Genomic DNA, 22,683 nt, shown 5'->3' on the forward strand with positions numbered 1-22,683 from the left:
TACACACTATATTCTAGTGGCTAAAAGACGTGTTCTGTAAAAATGTTTGGTACCATTGATCCCTACGGTACATGATTTATTGGATCAATTTACAAAACTCACAGAGATTGAATGTATATAAATTGATCAAAGTGAAGAAAGGCAAAAAATTTATTTAAAGAGGACCTGTCACCTCTCCTAACATTTCTTTATTAGTAAATACTTCCCCATAAATTCACATTTTTTTTGGAGCATCTCTTCTGAGAACTCTGCGTTGAGCCGTTCCTCTATTGCTCCTCCTAGAAATGTATGAATACATTGAAAACTAGGAGTTACCAGTTGGGGGTGTGTCACCACACTGACTGACAATGTCTAATCAGTGCTGAAAGAGTAGGGACACGCCCCTTGGACAAGGGGAATAGTTGATGTCAATAGTTGTCAATTTATTCCTACATTTCTAGGAGGAGTAACAGATGAATAACACTAGTTATAAGAAAATATGTTCCAGAATTGTTATTTCATGGGAAACACAAGAATGCACTAAAATAGACATGTCAGGAAAGGTGACTGGTGATATGAGATATTATTGTGTGCCGGCTGAAATACACCAAATCATGACTTCACTGTCGCCCCGTGGTTTTTACTGCAGAAAATGGTGCGGATTTTGCTGCGTTTTTCTCAGTGCTGGGTGATGGTGACGTCTCCTCTGAAAAACGCAGCAATTCAGTGCACTTTCTGCAGCAGGAGTTGACATGTTGCGGTACGAAAAATACGAAGGTCAATTTCTGCTCTGAAATTTTACGCAGCATGTGGATGAGATTGGTTGAATCTCACCCACTTTGCTGCTACTGTATTCTGATACGTATTTTCCGTCTGAAATTCCGGACGGAAAATACGCAGCAATTACGTTACGTGTGGACAAACCCTAAGGCCTCATGCACACGACGGTAGCCATGAGTCTGAGCTGCGGGCCGTCCGCAAATCACGGACCGTGCACACATTCATTTCAATTTGCAGGCGAATTGCAGCCACAAAAACACGTTCGTGTACATGAGGCCTTAGGGTATGTTCACACGGCCTATTTACGGACGTAAATCGGGCGTTTTTGCCCCGAATTACGGCCGAAAATAGCGCCTCAAAAGCGCTGACAAACATCTGCCCATTGAAAGCAATGGGCAGACGTTTGTCTGTTCACACGAGGCGTGTATTTACGCGCCGCTGTCAAATTACGGCGCGTAAATAGACGCCCGCGTCAAAGAAGTGACCTGTCACTTCTTTGGCCGTAATTAGAGCCGTTATTCATTGACTCCAATGAATAGCAGCGCTAATTACGCCCGTAATTGACGCGGCGTACAAGCGCCTGCACATGCCGGTACGGCTGAAATTACGGGGATGTTTTCAGGCTGAAACATCCCCGTAATTTCAGCCGTTACGGACCCTCGCCGTGTGAACATACCCTTATACTTCAGAGCTAAAATCTACAGGCATTCCCTTCTTGTTCAGTGTCTGCAAAGAGCTTCTTGTGATTTGCATTCTGGAAAGAGTGAGGCTGGGTTCACACACCCTATTTACGGACGTAATTCGGGCGTTTTAACCTCGAATTACGTCCGAAAATACGGCTCCAATGCGCGGGCAAACATCTGCCCATTCATTTGAATGGGCTTTATGATGTTCTGTGCCGACGGTCATTTTTTTTACGCGACGCTGTCAAAAGACGGCGCGTAAAAAAGACGCCCGCGTCAAAGAAGTGCCTGTCACTTCTTGGGACATAATTGAAGACGTTTTCCATTGACTCCATAGAAAAACAGCTCCAATTACGTCCATAATGGACGCTGCGAAAAACGCGTGCACTTGCCTTTTACGTCTGAAATTCCGGAGCTGTTTTCTCCTGAAAACAGCTCCGTAATTTCAGGCGTATCGAACGTGTACGTGTGAACATACCCTTAGGGTATGTTTACACGGCAATGCCAAATACGGATAAAATTACGGAGCTGTTTTCAGGCGAAAACAGCTCCAGAATTTCAGACGTTTTGGCAAGTGCACGCGTTTTTCGCGGCGTCCATTATGGACGTAATTGGAGCTGTTTTTCAATGGAGTAAATGAAAAACGGCTCCAATTACGTCCCAAGAAGTGTCCTGCACTTCTTTGACACGGCCGTAATTTTACGCGACGTCTTTTGACGTAAACGGCCGAAAAACGCGCAAAAAATAGGGAGCAGAACGCCTCCAAACGCCTCCTTCTGTTTCGACGCAGTGTTTTTTGCGGCGCTTTTTATGCGTAAAAGATGGCCGCAAAAGAGAAGTGCAGGTCACTTCTTGGGACGTTTTTGGAGCCGTTTTTCATTGACTCTAGCGAAAAAAGCTCCAAAAACTGCCGTAAAAAACGCAGCGAAAAACGCAGCGAAAATCGCGAGTGGCTTAAAAAACATCTGAAAATCAGTTTTCTCTTGAAAACAGCGCCGTATTTTGAGACGTTTTTTCTCGCGGGAAAAAGACGCCGACGCCTCCCATTGAAATCAATGGGAGGCGTTTTCGGGCCGTTCTTGCCGAGTTTTGCGACGCGGTTTCCGCGTCAAAAAACTCGGCAAAATACTCCGTGTGAATATAGCCTTACGGCGCTACCATATTTATTTAGTTTTTTATATTTTGTTTTAGAACTATTTGTTAAATAATCTCTCCAAAACTAGATTCTGTTTTAAAAAATAAATAAATATTGTTTTGTGTTGCCATTTTCTGAGACCCGTAACGTTTTCATTTTTTTCGTTGATGGAGCGGTCTGAGAGCTTGTAGTTTTGCGGGTGAGCTGCAGTTTTTATTGGCACCGTTTTGGGCTATATATGGCTTTTTTTTTTTTATCACTGATTATTCCATTTTTGGGGGGAAGCGATGTCTAAAAAACAGCAATTCCGTCATTGTTTTGTTTCCCTATAATGTTCACCCTGCGAGTTAAATAATGTGATATTTTAATAGTTTAGGCTTTTACGGACACGGCGATACAACGTAGTTTTTTTTCATTGTTTACATTTTTAATGTAAAAAAAATTTTTTATTTTTTTTTAATTTTTACATTTTATTAGATAGGAACTACACTTTCATCAAACTTTTGATATGTCATAGAGACATATCAAAAGTTGGATCGGTGGGGGTTCGGGTGCTGAGACCCCCCCCCCTGTTGCTAAAACGATGGTGTAGAAGCGCTCGTCAGCAGACTGAAGACGACTCCTGCGGAACGTCTAGGAAAGCTTGAGAGGGAGCGCCGATCACCGCCGAATGTGCAGGGCGGTCAGCTGAGCGCTTCTACGCGTTTATTTCAGCACCGTATGTATCGCTGTGCTCTGGTATTCCCAACTAAGGGCTTGTTCACATCAGCGTTGGTTTTCAGTTTATGGGTTCCGATGTCGCTTTCCGTCAGAAGAACCCATAAACGGAAACTCGGTTTGCGATACCATGAATTTCAATGGTAATGCTTCCGTTTGCCCTGGTTTCCGTTTTCTTTTAGCGGAAACAATGGCGTAGTTGACTGCGCTATTGTCTCTGCTAAAAAGACGGAAACTTACGAAACGGATACAAACGGAAGCATTACCATTGAAATCTCATTTCCGTTTATGGGTTCTTCTGATGGAAAGCTGCAACGGAACTCATAAACGGAAAACCAACGCCGATGTGAACCCAGCCGTAGACATTTATGGCATATCCACAGCTCTGGGACCTGCCCCTATATAGGGAACAGTGCTCACTTGACCCCAGTTTCATCAGGTGAAGCGGCCACCGGCTCTAGGCAGGGACTAGTGGAGAGGGGGCCGCCCGTGCACGCGGCTCCCTACATCCTATGGGAGTTGAAGCAGCCGAGCGGCCCTAGTCCTGATCTGGAATTTGCAGCCAGCATTCTGGATATAGGTGCGGGTCCCGTGGATATGCCATAAATGTCTAAGTTTTGAATAACCCTGGCAAGGTCTAATAGTAGGACACAGAAGGCAGACCTGGTGGCCTTCACTAGGCCTCTGTCTGCCATGGTAACCGGTTGGCACCCCACGATTTCTTGAAGGTGCCGAAATGCCCAGGATCTGAGTCCTTTTTGATCCCAGCTATAGCAGGCGGGTTTACCTGGCATAGGAGCATCCTGATGGAGTAGTCACTTGTCTAATGTCTAGTACATAGGTTAAAGGGGTTTTTCCATCTTAGACGTATGTAAAGGATATGCCATAAACGTCTAAGAGATGCAGGTCCCAGGTCTGAGTACCGATTTATCATATGGTCGTGTGTACGAGAACCAAAGCTGCATTCAGAAAGCCGTAGTATAACGGGGGAATCCATAGGCAAGACCGACGGGAGAGGTTTCACGCTTTGCTCTGACGGGACCGATTATGTTCTTGTCATGAAATACACGGCTTCCATATGGAATTATATCACAGGGGTATTTGTGTGCATATTGATACGGATGGTGGTTTGGAGTTACATAACGTCCTTATGAGGCGGCTCAGAGCACAAGCATGAAGTGTTGTCATAGGAACAAAAATGCAATCTCCAGTATTGATAATGCAGCAATGTTTTCTCTACCCCGCTGGCGTATTGCGCTGACAGAGCAATCGTAGCAAACACTCTGGGTCAAAATGCACACTTAAGATAAACAAGAATGTTCCCATTCAGTGACAGCAAACAGAGCTCTTGAAAATAACAGAAATGGAGTTTATTAGAAAGTTGCAGAACTTTTATTTATATACAACTGTAGAATGACTTGTACGCGCCCGGGCTGAGAGCGGGCACTGTATATTGGCGGTGACAGACGAGGGGGGAGGAGCCTGAGTAGAAGCCCCCCCCCCTCTCGCCCCAATATACAACACGGAGCTGAACGCCAGCAGCCCCCAACACCTGTATATGGGGCGAGTCAGGGCGCTATTACCTCATGTACCCGGAAATGCTCCCAGAGCCCAACGCCCCCTCCCACCCCCGGTATCCCGCGTCCTGCACATACCGCCTCCCTATCTCCGCCCCCGGAGGCTGGGTGTGTGTGACAAGAGAGCGGGATTCTGTCTCCCGTCCATAGCGCTGTCAGCCGGGGGACTAGCAGCCTCCAGCCGGCGGCAGGTGTAACGCCCTTCAGTCGGGCGCTCACCCGCAGCCATTTTGAATTAGCACAGACAAAGAGACGAGCCCTCCCTCCCCCTGAGCTCCAGCAGGCGCTCTCAGTCCCATGTTCCGGCCTCTGAACCCCGCTCCGAGCTCAGCCAGGCCCGCCGCCGTGTAGTGTGACCGATGTCACCCCGGGAGCTCTGCTCCATCCCCTCCTGGAACACCAAATACCGCGCGCAGCCATTTGCCCACGCTTTATATAGGGTGTCGCCGACCAATGGGGGCATTCGTTTGCCGTGACGTGTTTGGCCAGCCGCACAGGCGCAGAGCGCCGCTGCCCTCCTGGAGTTGAGCGGCGGAGTAAAGATGGCGGCGGGTTCGGATCTGCTGGATGATTTCTTCAACACGGACGTGGACGAGAAAGTGGTCAGTGATCTGGTGGGCTCATTGGAGTCCCAGCTGGCAGCCGCAGCCCACCATCACCATCATCACCACCACCCACAGCAGCCGCATCCGGGCCCCCCCGAGGTCCGCAGCCAGGCCCTAGCCAACCATGTTGCCAGCCCTGGGGTAGGGGCAGCAGCCAGTGCCGGTGTTCAGCCAGAGACGAAGATAGGAATCTCCCCGGAGATGCCCAAAACGGGTGAGCCAGGGGTGCATTGTGGAGGCTTGGGGCCACCTGGATGTGTAGGGGGGTGCTGTGGGCACATAGGGGGTGACTAGGACATGCCTGCTGTCAGTTGTGGGGTGTAAAGTCATGCTTTGGGGTCACAGATGATCTGCCTGTCTGTTTCGGGTGTCTGAAGATAATTAGGGTATCAGTGAAGTACTTGGGGTGTCTGTGGGTCATCAGCTCTGCACAAAGTCACCCTGGAGGTTATTTGGGTATAATGGGGAGTCCTTCTTGGGTAAAAGGGGGCTAAAGACTCAAAATAACGTCATGGGTATGCAGCTGCAGCCACTATTACGCTGGCGCAAAGGGTCACGTGATACGACGTACATGCGGTTTAACTTTCCGTTGCTACTGATAACCGGTAACGGAAACGTCATGTGACCGCCATGATCATGTGATGCCCAATAAGTTTGTGTCAGGCTGCAAGTTTTGGCAGTTACGTTAAGTCGCCCCTCGGTGGGTTACCAGAGCGCGGCAGAAGTTGCCGTCTAGTTTCAAGTTTTGCCCCGGTGGGTTGTCTTGGTCCTGTCTTGGTATTGGTGTGAAAGGGGTTAATGCCGTGATGTTTTTGGTGGCGTTATTAAAATGTAATCTATTGCCCCTCGTGCCAGTTGCAGATGGTAAAGGTTAGGGAATGGCAGGGGGTTGTTGTCGTTCTCTGCATCTTCTTAAAGGGTCTTTCCTTGTGTCACATTGTTGTTGTTGTCTCGTAGGAGCTGCTGTACCTGGAGTTCAAGGAAGCGTCATCAACAACAGCCGACCCCAGACGACAGCCCAGCAGCAAGACGGGGTCCAATCTGCTGGATCTGAAGTCCCGGGACCTCTGAGTCAGGCCAAAGCTGGGGTCCTGGGCACCATAGCGACTTCTCTGCCCAACCACGGGTCAGGGAACGGCAAGACTGTGGCCCTGCAGACCATGAACGGGAGTAACGTGGTAATAAATTCTCATGGACCTGGCGGGCACGCAACCGCGTTTCAGGGGAATAGTAATCCTGCGGCAGGTGTTAACCTGGTCAACAACGGTCCGGCTCCTGTCACCAAGGGCGGTGTAAACGCGGGAGCCAACACGGTGATTCAGACTTCGTATCTTACGACGACTAATGTGTCGGCTTCTGTCATCTCCTCGTCTACGTCGACTGCTGGGGCAGCTGTGCAGCCTGCGGGCATGGCAGGTGTACCCACTACTGTAGCGCTGGTTAGACCTCTCATGCATCAGGGAGTGCCAGCCACCCAGAATGGAAGCAATACTGTGATTAATTCTCCTTTGCCGACTCCTGGCGGGGTTTCTTTGCAAATCAACAGCCAGCCCAGCCCGGTCCCTGGCCAGGTGATGAAGTCGGAGTCCCCCAAAACCATTATTCAGACTCCTCAGCAGAGCCAGCATAACCCTGGAAACATGGTTATAGGACAGACTATGCAAGCAGGGCATCTAGGCCATGGAGGGGCAGCTCTTGCACCTGGCAATCCTGCGGTGATGGGCAAAGCGACAGTCAGCACTGTGCTTCCAAGCTTGCCAAGGACTCCTACAGCAGCACCAGCTGGTGGCATCAGGGCAACTATTGCACCTCCTATGTTGGCGCCACGAGTGCCGCAGCCTCCAAACCCAACCAACATCCAAAACTTTCAGCTACCCCCAGGTAAGAGTGTGCTGTGTATCTTTGGTTTTGCTTGGCACAAGTTTTACTTGTCCTTCGCGTCGTCTCCCCTTGGAGTTGTTGATGCTGCGTGTGATGCAGCGTCCGGGACCAGTCACTCTGCCAGCCTGGCAGAACAGCAGCACATCCCTCTCTGTACGGGGCTGTGAGAGTTAATATGCGGATGGGTTGTCTCGGCTGGGGAGTAGTAGTGTAATGTGGGTTACCTGGTGTGCCCTCACCCCGTCCTATATTCCCCCTTCTCCTTGGTTAACCCTTTCCCCTCTCTGAACATTACTATACGTGTGATACATGGGTTGTTTCGGGACATTTATTGACTTAGTGGCAGGTGATGTTACTTCTGTAGACTAATAAAGTTCAAGATTTCAAATGTCACTTGGGTGCCATGTAGTTTACAGCTGGTCTGTTGTAGTGCCTTGTGTCCGTATCTGCCGCGTTGCGTGGGATCCGATAATATTCGCTAGTCCTAAGCTGCGTTTTCTGTGGGTTTTTTCGGTACTAAATGACAGCGGGGAAAGAGAAATGGTCTTCACGGGGTTTATATACTTAAATATTAATCATTGTGTCTTAAAGTTCTGCAATTTATTAATCTATAATTTGCGTATTTATTCCTCACCATTTTCAAGACCTCTGTTTGCTGTGATTGATTAATAACATTCTTATTTAACTCCAGAGGTTGATCATCTACTTCTGACAGCTGAGAATTTGCTACAATTGTTTACAGTCTAGACAAACTTCTGCAGGAAAAATACATCAGCAGCGCACATCTCTCACCGGTTCTGATAGTTTTGTTACACTTTACCTGAACTGCTACATTGTATCAGTCTGGAGTCTACACTTTTCACACGAGATGTTTGCCCATACTGCTGCAGTGAACTTTGCTGTGAGAAAAATTAGGTCAGGACATGTTTTCAGCTTCTGTATGTAAACAGGAATGTCTCTGTTCACTGACAGCAAGCAGAAAACTTAATTTAAACCCAAAGTATATTATAAGTTTCTTCTTTCATAGTTTTGGAGAAAGTAAGTATTCTGAAACTTTGTAGGCATCTGTTACTGAATGACGGCAGAAAAGGGACATCTTGTAAAGTGGGTACTGTGCACAAATTGGGTTCATATAAATATGAAATATATGATTATAACTGAAAGGCGGCATTGACGCAGCCGCAATACGGGCCGAAAACCTTGTCCGCACGCTGTTCAGTACAGTTTTTACATTTCTTGTTCATTTCCGTGCCGTGTTTAGCGTAAAACTACAAAATTGTGCGGACGTTAAATGGGCCCTCTGGCCACACGATTTGGCAAGTAAAAAGTTTTACCCGCGACAACAGCATGCCGACACGGTTGTTTGGCCTCATTGCGCCCTACCCTTAAGGCCACATGCACACCATACGTATTATGTGCGGATTTGCCGGATCTCATCTACTTGTTGCAGAATTTCTCTGCATGTAAATTGAGCTGCGGTGCGTATTTTAAAATCCACAGCATTTCAATTTATTTAGCGTTTTCGCTTCAGAATTGTATCTGACAAGTGTATATAAAAAAATTCACCAAAATCTGCAGCATAAAAACTGCATCTATTTCCGCATCAAAATGTAAAAACGCCTAAGGCTTCACGCACGCTTTGCGTAATTTGATGCAGAAAATTCAGGTAATACAGCATTTTTTTTTTTTTATGCGTTTTATAAGTGCTGCAGATTTTGGTACAATTTTTATAAACTGGTCAGGTACAATTCTGAGATGGAAACCCATGATAAATTGTCATGTTGCGGATTTTATAATACGCACCTCGGGTCAAATTATGTGCGGGAAAAATGTTGCAACGCGCAGACGAGATTTCTGGAAATGTCATTTGCATTTCTGATACTGTATTAGCCTGTCCACACGTAACAGAATTTCTGCAGGATTACCGCTGCGGAAAAACCGCACCATTGCATGCGTTTTTTACTGCAGAAAATGGTGCGGATTTTGCTACATTTTTCACAATGTTGGGAGGTGGTGACGTCTCCTGAAAAACGCAGCAATTCTGTCCACTTTCCGCAGCAGGAATTGACATGCTGTGGTACGAAAAATACGCAGCGCACGTCCGTTTCTGGTCGGAAATTTTAAGCAGCGTGCGGATGAGATTTGTTAAATCTCACCTACTTTACTGCTCCTGTATTCTGCTCCGTATTTTCCGTCCACAATTCCGGATGGAAAATACGCATTTCCGCTACATGTGGACAAACCCTTACACTGAGTATTTGTCGCAGGAAAATCTGCATGTAATACGCATCGTGTACATGTCTAGAGGTGCAGCAAGTTTGTCAAAATTGAGTTTTGGACTTGTGATCTTAGGGGTGCACCTGCAGGATCGGGCTGTGTGAGTACAGTTCCATATAACAGCGCATGTGGGCATAGTGTCGTCTTAAACGCTGCCATGTGTGGACGCAGACCTATGCTCGTTTTCTGCTATGGACCTCGTAATCTTCACACTGTGGCCAAATCTTGATGTGAAATGAATTACAGACTCCCAGTGTGACTTGCAGAACATAAATAAAAAATATTTAGGAAAATAAAGGAAAAATAAGTTGCAACTTGTATCTAGTGTAGACAATCCTCAGTGCACAGCCAAACAGCCTGCTCTCCAGAGTGATACATTTTACCTGCACTGATCCATTGTAACAAACTATTAGGACCAGTGAGAGACTTGTGGTGTTGATGTATTTACCTTAGAGGATTGTCTAGACTTCAAACAAATGTAACAAACCCTCAGTTGTAAGGCCTAAGGCATCATTCACACTTCCGTATGCCGTTGAACGGCCGCTAATGACCGTTCCGTGAATCACGGACCGCACACGGATGGCTTCTGTGTGCAGTCCGTTCTTTCACGGACCAAATCAATGCAAAGGCCGAGACTGTTCCGCCAAAAAGGGGCACGAGTAGGACCTGCCCTATTTTTGACCGGAACGGCCGCACGGTTCCGTTAAAACAACCGAAGTGTGCATGGCCCCATAGAAATTAATGTCGGTGCTATCCGTTACAAAAACGGATAGCACCATGATGAAAAAAAACTGAAGTAGGCATGAGGCCTTTTTCAGTGTGCGCCAAAAATATGGACCATTTTTCATGCTTATGAATGTCCGTGTGTCATCCATTTTTCTCCTGGCTTCACTTTTCATGTTTCTGCATGTATTTTAGCAACTGATCTGTTACAAAAAAAAAAAACCAGACAGCACACGGATGTCATCTGTGTGTTGTCCGTTTTTTCACGCACCCAAAGACTTCAATGGGCGACGTGGTCCGCAAAAATAGACCAGAATAGGGCATGCTATGAGTTTCTCGCAACGGGCACACGCTCCCTAAAAAAAACACAGATGTGTGAATAGCCCCATTGACTTGTTAAAACGGACAGCATGCGGACGAGAAATACGTTCATGTGAATAAAGCCTAATAAGAATTATTTTTGTAGAGCTTTTCTGCTTTTGCATGTAAAGAATGTTTCCCCTCATTGACAGCAAGCAGAGATCTTAAAAAATAGTGTGTAATTTGAACACAAAGTATATTAGAAAGTTGCAGAACTTTTCATGAAACGATGATTGAGCTTGATTTATAGAAAACTGGAAAGTCCCTTCAAACATGATTGGGTCCCCCCACTTGGCAAACGGTGTAGCTAAAAAAAAAAATTAGAAAAAATAGTGACGCGCTCTGTACTTAGAGATTTTGTTTAACATTAAATTTATATAAATTTCTCCGTCTTGTTCACATCTCGTTTTTTGTCTCCATTTAAAGGGGCTGTCCAGTCCCTAAAAATTGATGGCCTATCCTCAGGATAGGCCATCAATAGCTCATGGGTCGGGGTCCGACTCCCGGGACCCCTGCCGATCAGCTGTTTTGAAGGGGGTGCAGCACTCGTACGAACACTGTATCCCCTTAATTTCTTCTTGCTCACTGTGAATAGTCGACACGCATTTAGCGGCGATTCGCCGTACTACAGCCTTCTCCCATTGAAGTGAATGGGAGAAGGCGGCTGTAATAACTGTGAATCGCCGCTACATCCGTGTCGACGATTCACAGTGGGGAAGTAGAAATGAAGGGGAAGCGTTCGTCCGAGCGCTGCACCCCCTTCAAAACAGCTGATCGGCAGGGGTCCCGGGAGTCGGACCCCGACCCATGAGCTATTGATGACCTGTCCTGAGGATAGGCCATCAATTTTTAGGGACTGGACAACCCCTCTGATGTATATGCTTGGAAAAGCTCCTGGCGTATATGGTAATATCCATAGTTTCATCCGTCACCCATAGGTGGTTATGGCATCCGTTTAACATATACGTCATTAGAAGTTCACCACTTATACGTTAAACGGATGCCTATGACGGATGCCATAGAGTGGCATCTGTCACCCATAGGCTCCCGAGTTAAATAAAATAGTGGGTGGTTTACATAATAATTAAAAAAAAAAAATTTTTTTATTGGATGCCGTTGTATGGAATAGCCGCAGGGGTCAGCAACCTTCGGCATACCAACTGTTGTGAAACTACATCTTCCAGCATGCCCTGACAGCCAAAGGCTTTAGTACTCCAGCCAAAGACTGTTCTGGCATGCTGGGAATTGTAGTTTCACAACAGCTTGAGTGCCGGAGGTTGCTGACCCATTGAATAGCGCATTGCATGCCTGACGCTGGCCAATAGGACACACTTTTGGCCTCTGTCGGGCTAATGTAACCCTATGGACACATTTAGAGAGTACGCCGGGAGTTTTCCTGGTGTCAATGCTAAATGTACCTCACAAACGTGATGTGAACAGGGCCTAAGAAAGAAATTTTAGCTATAGTCGGAGGGACAACATAAAATAAGCTCGTCCTAGACTGAAAAAATAAGGGGTGCACGGATATAAACCAATTTTCCCAGAAATTTCCTTGAAATCTCATCCTCTTACTCCACTTGTATTGTTCTTATATCATGTGAAACTCCCGAGTTGTAAAATTCTGAATTTTAATGCATGAGCGATAAGTTGGACCGATGGGGTAAATTTTCCCTTGGTCGGAACAGACAATTATTTTATTACCATTGATATAATGATTATTGTTAGTTATGTGGTAAAGTCGTTCGGATTGTAATGTCTTCGTCTATGACTTGGAGTCACAACCCTCCATATGATTGTATGAAATCGGAGGCATTCGGCGGTAGAATAGGGCCCCCAGTCACTTCAATGGGAGCCCTATACATACTGTGGTTCTGTATGTCCAATATATCTGCTCTCCTGGTAACAAGGTGCAGCAATTTGACGAACTTGTCTTGTAGCTGAAAAGGAACCAAAATAGAAAGTGCTTCTGTTCTCCACTTGAACGAGTTGAGAAAAAAAACTTTTATAAAGCTCCATCCCATTTCCAGCCCCTTTTTATATCTGTCTTGGCACACCCCATGCCAGCTCTTGCCCTCTGCAGTTACCTTTTAACTAAGTGAACCTGTCAAAATTGGTGGGAGATGTTACGGGACAGTCGCACCTGTATAGTACCACTAGAATAAAATGCCTCTGTTCACAGCCTGTTCCAGAGTTCTTGTCTGGGGGCTCCCCGTACAATACTGAGGGGTGATCGTAGCAGTGAAGTCCTTGTATTATTACAATCTGTGGTTTTTCCTCAGGACTGCATGTAAATCTGAGTTCTCACAATGCACGAAGAAAGCCGTTCAGTAGTAAATTCAGCTCTGCTACATCTGAGTTGTCCTAAACCTTCATTGTGTGATCCTGTGTAGCGACTTTTTCTGACTTACATGACTGATTTACAGTGTATCAAATATAAGAGGATTTAGGACTCTTCCTATAGATAATGTTATGCCAGTAACAAAAAGTATAAGATACTGTTGACTTTGAGAGCCAGTCAGACCATTGCAGGAGCCAATTCGACTCGGAATAAAAGAAAAAAAATCAAAGCCTTCGATTTAAAAGAATCAAAAAAAGTTCATCAGCATCACATTTCTAGGGGCATTTGCTTCCTGGGATTTGGCATACCCTAATGGTGAGGCAAAACTAAGCGGTACTGAACCGGCAGCGATGTGGCCGACAACTGTCAAGTTGCCTGTCAATGGTTGCGCGTTTATTGAGGTTAAGACAGCCCTTCATCTGCAAAATCGTGCGGCCAGAAATGGTGTATTAATTAATGGTCACACTATCTTGCAGCCGCGCTGAACATGGTGCGGTTGTTGGCCGCATCACGGCCGGGTCAGTGTCGCTCCGTGTGGCCTTTAATATATTCTATATAATCTTGGCTGACCCTGAGACTTGTTGATGTTTTTTATAACTTTGAGGGGTGTAAACATTGTAGGTACATTTATTGGTGTTGTATAATCTGTATTCTCAACTTGTGGCTCTCCAGCTGCTACCTACAACTCCCAGCATATCCTGGCAGCCTGAGAGTTGAGAAAAATGTGTATCCGTGTGTTTGATGCAACTTTCTAATTACTTTTTATTAAAAATAATTGTAACTTTTTTAGATACAGCTGCTTTGTATCCGGTATACAGAGCATCTGTATCTTGTGCTGGGTCCTGAATCTGTCGGGTCAGCAGAACTGATGGGTTGAGTGTCAGCGGGTCCTGCGTGTCTCTGACATTCATCGCATCTAAGTTATGAACTTAGATGTGATCGGTAAGCGCTCGATCACGCAGGACCCGCTGACACTCAACCTGTCCGTTCCGCTGATCTGTCGGATACAGGTTTTAGTGCTAGATACAACTGCTCTGTATACAGGATACAAAGCAGCTGTACCTCAAAAAGTAAAAATTATTTTTAGTAAGGGATTTAGAAAGTTGCACCAATCACACTGATGGAGCCAGAGGAAAAGATACAAACCGGAAAAGGATCTGTCAATGAACCGTCCCTAGTGATGCTATCTGCAGGTCAAGCTTATAGGGATATTTCTGGAGGTCATTGGCTGCGCCCCTCGTTCAGCATGTGCTCATTTAATGCTCCCAATTTCTGCTTCTTTTAGGAACATGAACGAGTTTGACAAAATCTTACAAGCCCTTAAGGTGGCCCGTACACTTTTAGATACCTGTCGGATGAACGCCCGTTAGGACAACTTATATTCTTCCAGACTCTACCTTTTAGTACGCACGCTCGGCTCAGCTGTGTTTATAGTTAATTCGATGGGGAGAGGGGAATACGCTGCTGTAGACACCTCTGGAAGTGGTTTATTGCCCACTGATAAAAGGATAGGACATCCCACATGCCCAATCCTACTTTCCCTAGACTTCTGTTGGGATAGAGTCGGGAGACCCCCATACACATTAGATAGTTGGATGGTTTTACCGACATTGGCGGGTTCGGCCAACTTTCATCTAATGTGTATGGTCACCTTTACGAAAACCGTTTTATGGATTATTTATGTAATCCATCAACATGGACCAACTGCTTGACTTTCACAGCCGACTTTGTATTTTTGTCATGCAACTTTTCCCCAAAAACTTTTTACAGAGACGGGAGAAAAACTACTTGCTGATGGTTTTGATGACCATGGGAAAACTCTGTAGTCTGTAGTATGTTTTAAAATCCCATTCCCGCGCTTTGAGGAGTCTTATTGTTTCGTTGCAGAATCTGCAGTCCAAATCTGGAGTGTGTGAACGCGGGCTAAGAACTCGTACACAGGTGTATTACGGATCCATATTGCACGGATCCATGTTATGATGCCCATACTGTACCTACATGTGCCTCCAATTTTTTATGCAGAGGCACAGAGAATTGTGGCATGCATCGTGGCTTATGTATTTGGCCCTGTTGAAATCACGTTTTTTTGTTTAGCGCGACATGTCCTATTTTTTATTTTTTTTTATATTGTTTTGCGCTCCAGTATTGTGTGCATTGGCCCATTGGAAATCATGCATTTTATACTATCAGTATACGACCGCAAAACTGCGGTTGTGTGCATGAAGCCTATGGCTATAGGGAACATTGTGCCAGTACTCGGGTAGTCTTGGTTGCTGTATGATGAAACACATAAGAAATGATTAGATAACGTGGACATTGCAGATGGTCTTGTTATCGTATAGCCCTATTATCATTTCATCCACTTGCTGGATTTTGCTTATACTGGGACAACCTTTACTTGAGGTGAACATTGTCTGACTTCGGGAGGTGAGGTCCTGGCATCCTTCTCATTCCTCGTGCGGTTGCTGTGTGGCTTTTGGTCTGAGCGCTTGGAGACGATCATATGGTTCTCCTGCTGAGTATAGTCTGTGGACTTGTTTCTGCATAAATAGAAATTATTACTACCACGTTAACTCTGAAAGTGATAGAAACTCCAGCTGTACTGATGCTCGTATTTTGCGTCTGCTCGGGTCAGTGCGCTCATGTAAAGTATCTGGAACGTATTTGGGATTGAGAAGCTGCAGTGAGAAGTATTGGGTTCATCCATGTGACTCTACTGGTTATTTGGTCTTTGGCATAGCCTAAACCATTCTGCCCCCTCCCAAGCCAAAGGCGGTGCCCCCCTCATCATATTTAGACAGTAAGCTGGACATCTATGGCATAAAAAACAGGATCTTACACCTGCAAATAACAATAATTACTGATCATCGTAATTCCGAACTGATTGAGGACGATTAGGGTCCATTCACAAGTTAAGGTGCGGTTAGAACGGCATCCAAAAACTGCATGTGTATACTGCGATTTGTCTGTGTTTTTTTTTTTTTTTTTGTACTTCAACCGCATTGAAAAACACATCAAATCGTGGATTTTCTGGGACATTTGATGTGCAGGTTGCAGAATCTGAAAATAATTCTATAGTTTTATTTATGGGAGACTCCAATGATTAGGGAATTCTTGTGGGTCAGAATTTATACATCACTTTAGATTGGGAGTAGTAGTCCTTATGCTGCTTATAAGTATTCTAATGAATACACATACAGAGCAGGGTTGGGGTACAAGCTCATAGGAGTCTATAGGACCATGCTGCACCTGCACGTCTCCGGTTTCAGTCTCTTTTAAAAATGATCAATTTAGACTCTGCGTTGAGTAACTCACCTTCTTAGAGATCGATAGCATAAGCCATGTCTAACTGTCGGGGGTCTGACTACTAGGATCCTCAGTGCTAGGTAAAGTGCAGTGGCCCCTTCAGCATGTTCCCTGACCCCCACCGCACATTCATTCTGGGTGGCCATACTCCCATCTATCAGACACTCATGGCATATCCTATAGATATGTCATCAATGCCTGTGGTGGAAAAACCCCTTTAATCACCCCTGGTGTCACCCTGTGGGTGAGGCCAGGAGTGGCAGATTTTGTGTTACATGTGGATTTTGTGGCAAATTTGACCCTTTTAGGGCTCATTCACATGAGCGTATAAGTCGTCCAGACACATGTATTTCACACGACCGTTGTTTTAACTTGCGCATCAGCGTCACCCTTCCGTTTATTGGTTCCGTTAGGCCTTTCCATCGCAGGAAACCATGAACGGAAAGGCAAACGGAAACCATAGCTTCCATTTGCATTACCATTGATTTGAATGGTAATGCTTCTATTGCAAATAGTTTCCATTCTGTAAGGTTTCCGTTTTGTTTTTTTTTGGAAAAAATAGCGTAGTCGACTGCGCTATTGTTTCCGCCCAAAAAATAGAAACCGTACGGAACGAAAAAAAAGAACGGAAGGCAAATGGAAGGATTACCATTGAAATCAATGGTAATCCAAACGGAAGCTTTAGTTTCCGTTTGGCTTTCCGTTTACGGGTTCCTCTGACGGAAAGCTGCAACGGAACCCATAAAAAGAAAACTAACGCTGATGTGAACAAGCCCTTAGTTACGGGTTTTTCCCTTTGAGTTTAATGGGGAGGTATGTGGGGCAATATATAGCAAATGTTGCAATTTTCTTCTGGTGGAAAAGCCTCGATTCTGCGGCAAAAATAGCAAATCCGTAGAAATTCTGTGCAGAATTGTGCCATGTCTTTAGTCTTCAGTCACACGAGACTGATTATCTTGCAACTTGTGCAACTTTTTAGTTTTCTTATCAAGTGACATTATGTTGCGTTAACAATATATTTACTGGCAATGTTCCAAATGGTCGTGTACGTCTATGGCTAAGTTCACATCTCGTTTTTACTGTACGTCTCGTGTACCACAGCGTGTTCACTGATTTCTATGGTCAGGACGGATGCCCTAATGGTGTAGTTTGTGCATACGTATTTTCCATGTCCTGAAAAGCCCCGTCTACTACGCTTTTCCCTACTTTTCCAAAACGTATACCACACGTATACGTTTTTATTTGTATGCAATCTTAAACCCTACGTTCGTATACGTTTTTCTAACCTTATGTGGGAAATCTTGACTTTACAAAGTTTGATTTAGCTAAAGAACCAAAAAAGTTTACCTTTTCAGAAGTAAAAACGGACGCAAACGTATACGACGCATACTACAAAAAAGTAAGCGTGTTACAGATGCATACGGTTTTGTAACTTTAAAAACGTATACGTCGTCGTACACCACAAACGCGTACACAAAACGAGATGTGTGCTGAGCCTATTCTGCATGCAATGACCCTGTGTTATATGACTGCCGCATACAGGTGGCGAGACGTGGAAACCTCAGGGTGAAAGAAGAACACCGAGTGTATTCCGCAGGCTGATTCTCCTCGCCGCCTTCCTCTGATTTGCATGTGAAATGGATCTCTCTTGGATTTTTATGAAAAACTCCCTTATGAAATGTCGCCCTGCGCTGTCTACCCCGTATCCTATTACCAGCTCTTTCCATACGACTTGGAGCCTCCAGCGTTTTTATATGGGACCCAATGTATCGAAGCCACATAACGCCCCTGTGTGGATTATTTTTCCATTATTTTAATGCAATTTTTTTCCTGTTCTGTTTTTTTCCAATAACTCGGATATGATTATATAGATGGTGATTGAAAACCAGAATGAGCCATTTTTTTTTTCCCGCCTCCTCACAGGGGTGATATCTGAGTGTCCGGGGTTTATGATCTAGAGGAGATTTCTTCTATGGTGCCTTTTTCTTTCACATGTTGCTGTAAAACCAAGATTTTTCTTTTCTTTAAGGATCTTCCCGTTTTATGTAAATAAAGCTTTATCAATGTATATTAAAAAGTTCTGCAACTTTCTTATGTTCTTGCAAATGCGCACCATTTTTCAAGACCTCTGCTTGCTGTCTGTGAATTGAAAAAATAAATACTTGTAGAGACTGAAAAAACATCCTGCTTATGTCCAACGGACACGGGTGCAGGGCTTGTAAAAAAATGTTATACCTGTCAATTGGACGACATCAGGCAGGTTTTCAGCCTTTGGGTGTAAAGTAGAATGTTCATTTACTGACGGCAAGCAGGGATCTAGTGAGAGAACCATTTTTTATTGTCGTAGCTGTGGACAAACTCAATCACAGCAGTTTCCAGTTACTTTTCTTTCATTTCTGTATATCACTAATTATGGGTCAGTTAATGGCGTGCTAGTTATGCCGCAGTACGGGAAGGGAGGTCGCATTACTGCATAACTAGTGTGCCATTTAGGAGCCACCGAAAGCTGGAAGCCTAACCAAATGGAAGTGCTAATGGCTGCCAGATGTGGTATCATCCAGTGTTCCTATAAAGCTTTAAAATTAGATTTTATTTTTGTTTGGGTCGTTTTTGGATGCCCATCTTTTACATTCACATGCCTTCAACCAGACCACCCCTTTTGAATGTTTTTGGTTTATCTCCTGGTACAATGGAAATCTTTTTCATGCTACACATTGGAGACGACCGTAAACAAACAAACGCCATTATAACTATTCGGCTGTGATGGCATGCTGGGGGTTGTAGTTTAACAATAGTGGGAGAGTCACAGGTTGGACGGCCCTGTAATATATGACAATAGTTTGAAGCAAGGAACGCTATTCTAATCCGACCCTGCGTTATAATCCGACCCTGGGGTTCATCGTACAAGTTGTGCTTTACACAGGAGGTTGTTTTCATCCTCTATACCCCCTCCCCTTCCCCTCGCAGGCAGAGCTGCATTAAAGATGGCTGCCCTCGTGCACAGCATCCTCTGCTTGGTGACAGAATGGGAGCAGACTTGGAGGGAATATCGCATGCTCGACGCAGGGAGCCAGTCAGAATTCACATTGCCATGGTTATCAGTGTAGTGGCGGTTCAGGCAGTTACATATATGAAATGTATGGGTGACAGGTCTGTGATATTGTTACATGTATAGTTTTATAGTGCTACTTGTTTTTTTTTTTTTTTTTAAATACTTTTTGTCTTTGGGTGTATTTTTTTAATTTTTTATTTTGTATACATAGTATTGTTTTTCAGTGTGTTGAGTTTTATAAATATGCCTCAGTGTTTGTGAAATCCCGGCCTCTAGGAACCCCTGCAGATCCAGCATTGAGGATTTGGTTAAAGGGGTTGTTCAGTTTTAGCAAATGTTATTTTTTCATATAATTAAAAGTTATCCAATTTTCCAATATATTTTCTGTATTAATTCCTCGTGGTTTTAAAGATCTCCGCTAGCTGTCATTGAGTAGCAACATTCAGTGTTTACTTGCAGTGGATTGAATTCTGTCTGTGGTCATGTGATGTAAATCCAGGTGCGCGGCTCGTGAGAAGACACAGCTCTGATACACATACTGTAACGAGCCGTGCACCTGTATGTCCATCACATGACCGTGTAACGATCCCAGCCCCTGTGTCCATCACATGACCGTGTAACGATCCCAGCCCCTGTGTCCATCACATGACCGTGTAACGATCCCAGCCCCTGTGTCCATCACATGACCGTGTAACGATCCCAGCCCCTGTGTCCATCACATGACCGTGTAACGATCCCAGCCCCTGTTTCCATCACATGACCGTGTAACGATCCCAGCCCCTGTGTCCATCACATGACCGTGTAACGATCCCAGCCCCTGTGTCCATCACATGACCGTGTAACGATCCCAGCCCCTGTGTCCATCACATGACCGTGTAACGATCCCAGCCCCTGTGTCCATCACATGACCGTGTAACGACCCCAGCCCCTGTGTCCATCACATGACCGTGTAACGATCCCAGCCCCTGTGTCCATCACATGACCGTGTAACGATCCCAGCCCCTGTGTCCATCACATGACCCTGTAACGATCCCAGCAAATGTATGTCCATCACATGACCATGGACAGAATTTTATTCACTGGAAGTAAACTATGAATGTTCCTACTGTGACAACAAGCAGAGATCTTGAAAACCATGAGGAATTAATACAGAAAGTATATTGGAAAATTGTATAACTCAATTATACCAAAAATAACATTAATTTGCTGAAACTGAAAACCTTTTTTAATACTGTGAGGTAATTTTTATTTTACTAGATGGGTATTCTGGTATTTTGAATAGGAGATGTCCTTTTTGTTGGGGGTTCCAGAAGGGCTGGATTTGTGAAACTCTTTGCTATGAAGGTTAACCATAGTATGTTGGCAGATCTCACCGATTTTTCGACTGGATTTGATGACCATCTAATATGCAAGTGGACGAGGTGATTGTCACCTTGCTTCTACTGTACCATTACTTGGTTTCCAAATGGATAAGTGGTGCAGTAGCCGCTGATCCCTATTGATCTTAAACATGCCCATTCTGCCGATCCAATGTAAGTTTCTGAGGACATTGGGAATATAATGTTAGTTTGGCAGAAGCTATCAAAAGCCTCTCCTTTTTATATTCACTTGTTATGAAGAACACACAAATTTTACCTGATGCACGTTCTGAAAATGAGGATCTACCAGACCCGGGCTCTCCAACCCTTTTGGTCTTTTTTAGTGTGTTTCTTTGGGAGGTGTGAATGAATGCAGATGCTGGGACGCGTGTACAACATGACTATAAATCACTATAAATGACCGCCTTTCGCGTCCTAGACCTATCACCCGACAGGCGATCACAATTACAGAGTGACAACGACAAGATTATGGACGCAGCAATTTTGAATGAACACTCCTGATGTTCTAGAGGGATCCAAAAACTTTCAATCTTTATTTTGCATCAATGAATATAGCATTGCCTACTGTCGTAAAAGTGGTCTTCACAAATAGGTGACAGCCACAGGCTCCCCATAACAGCCACAGGCTCCCCATAACAGCCACAGGCTCCCCATAACAGCCACAGGCTCCTCATAACAGCCACAGGCTCCCCATAACAGCCACAGGCTCCCCATAACAGCCACAACCTCCCCATAACAGCCACAACCTCCCCATAACAGCCACTGGCTCCCCATAACAGCCACTGGCTCCCCATAACAGCCACTGGCTCCCCATAACAGCCACAGGCTCCCCATAACAGCCACAGGCTCCCCATAACAGCCACAGCCCCCCATAACAGTGACCAGCAGCTTTACATGTGCTCCTAAAGGCAAAACATTTCTAGAAACCGGTAAGACTCCTTAAGTCCCAATCTGTGGATCCTGTTTTTTTTTTTTTTTATAGATTTCTGGGATCCACCAATTTGCCGGATCAGTTTGCACATCATCAAATTTTGTTAATTTTTTTTTGTAATTTATGGATGATATTATTTGCACTAGGGCTCCCCTTACTCTGTAGGAATTGACATGCGTGTTTCATGGGGGGAACCCGGGATGAGAACTGGCAGACTTAGACAACTTGAGGGTTTGCCTTAGGGGTACAAACACACACCGCATATTCAGGACGGATATGCTGTACAGCGTATCCGCACTGAACACCGCAGGGAATGCTGTCCGAAAAATCGCACAACATTGTGGTGCGCTTTTCCTCCGGAATTTCCGCTGCATAGACCAGCGCCGTAAAATAATAAAAAAAAAAAAACGTTCATACTTACTCCCTCCCTCTTCTCTGCAACCAGGCCGGCTTCCTTGGATGACGTTGCAGGCCATGTGACCGCTGCAGCCTGTGATTGGCTGCATCGGTCACATGGGATGAAACGTCATCCCAAGAAGCCAGACTGGAGAAGCAGGGAACTCTGGGTAAGTAACTATAACTTATTTTTTCTTATTTCGCTGTGATTCCGCCATAAATTTCGCAACACACACCACTCTGTTGCAGGTTTAAGCACCCTATTGAATTCAATGGGAAAACCCGCAACAAGAGCAGAGATTCCGCAACGTTAAGTGACATGCTGCAGTTGAAGAAACCGCACCGCAGGTCAGTTTACGTGCGTTTTTTCGGCAGCGTTTTTCTGCAGTGTGGCGACAAGATCTGTTGAAATTTCACTGTTGCTACTGTAATACGCTGCAAAATCCGCAGTGTTTACGCTGTGTGCGTCTGTACCCTAAGACGTGCTGTTAGACTACAAGGCTAGTGTTAAGCCTGGGGTGGTTTGGGGATTGCGGATTGCGTCTCGAAAAAGGGTACGATGAC

At 45.1% G+C, this 22,683-nt stretch overlaps 1 protein-coding gene and 1 long non-coding RNA gene across 4 annotated transcripts in view; one reads left to right on the plus strand and one right to left on the minus strand.

The window, feature by feature from the left end:
• The first annotated feature begins 4,808 nt into the window (after positions 1-4,808).
• TAF4 (TATA-box binding protein associated factor 4) overlaps positions 4,809-22,683 on the plus strand; it is a 42,523-nt gene continuing 24,648 nt past the window's right edge. For both annotated transcript variants that reach the window (XM_075846530.1, XM_075846531.1), the window contains exons 1-2: positions 4,809-5,690; positions 6,434-7,357. In XM_075846530.1, the coding sequence (XP_075702645.1) occupies positions 5,414-5,690; positions 6,434-7,357 (1,201 nt within the window). In that variant the 5' untranslated portion in view covers positions 4,809-5,413. The remainder of the gene's footprint in view (positions 5,691-6,433; positions 7,358-22,683) is intronic.
• The window catches only part of LOC142666471 (uncharacterized), a 65,736-nt gene continuing 50,737 nt past the window's right edge, over positions 7,685-22,683 (minus strand). For both annotated transcript variants that reach the window (XR_012851695.1, XR_012851694.1), the window contains 2 exons: positions 18,597-18,677; positions 7,685-7,873 (listed from right to left, as the gene is read on the minus strand). This is a non-coding gene — a long non-coding RNA (uncharacterized LOC142666471). The remainder of the gene's footprint in view (positions 7,874-18,596; positions 18,678-22,683) is intronic.

The sequence above is a fragment of the Rhinoderma darwinii genome, chromosome 13, assembly GCF_050947455.1.
Source record: "Rhinoderma darwinii isolate aRhiDar2 chromosome 13, aRhiDar2.hap1, whole genome shotgun sequence".
NCBI classification, from domain to species: domain Eukaryota; kingdom Metazoa; phylum Chordata; class Amphibia; order Anura; family Rhinodermatidae; genus Rhinoderma; species Rhinoderma darwinii.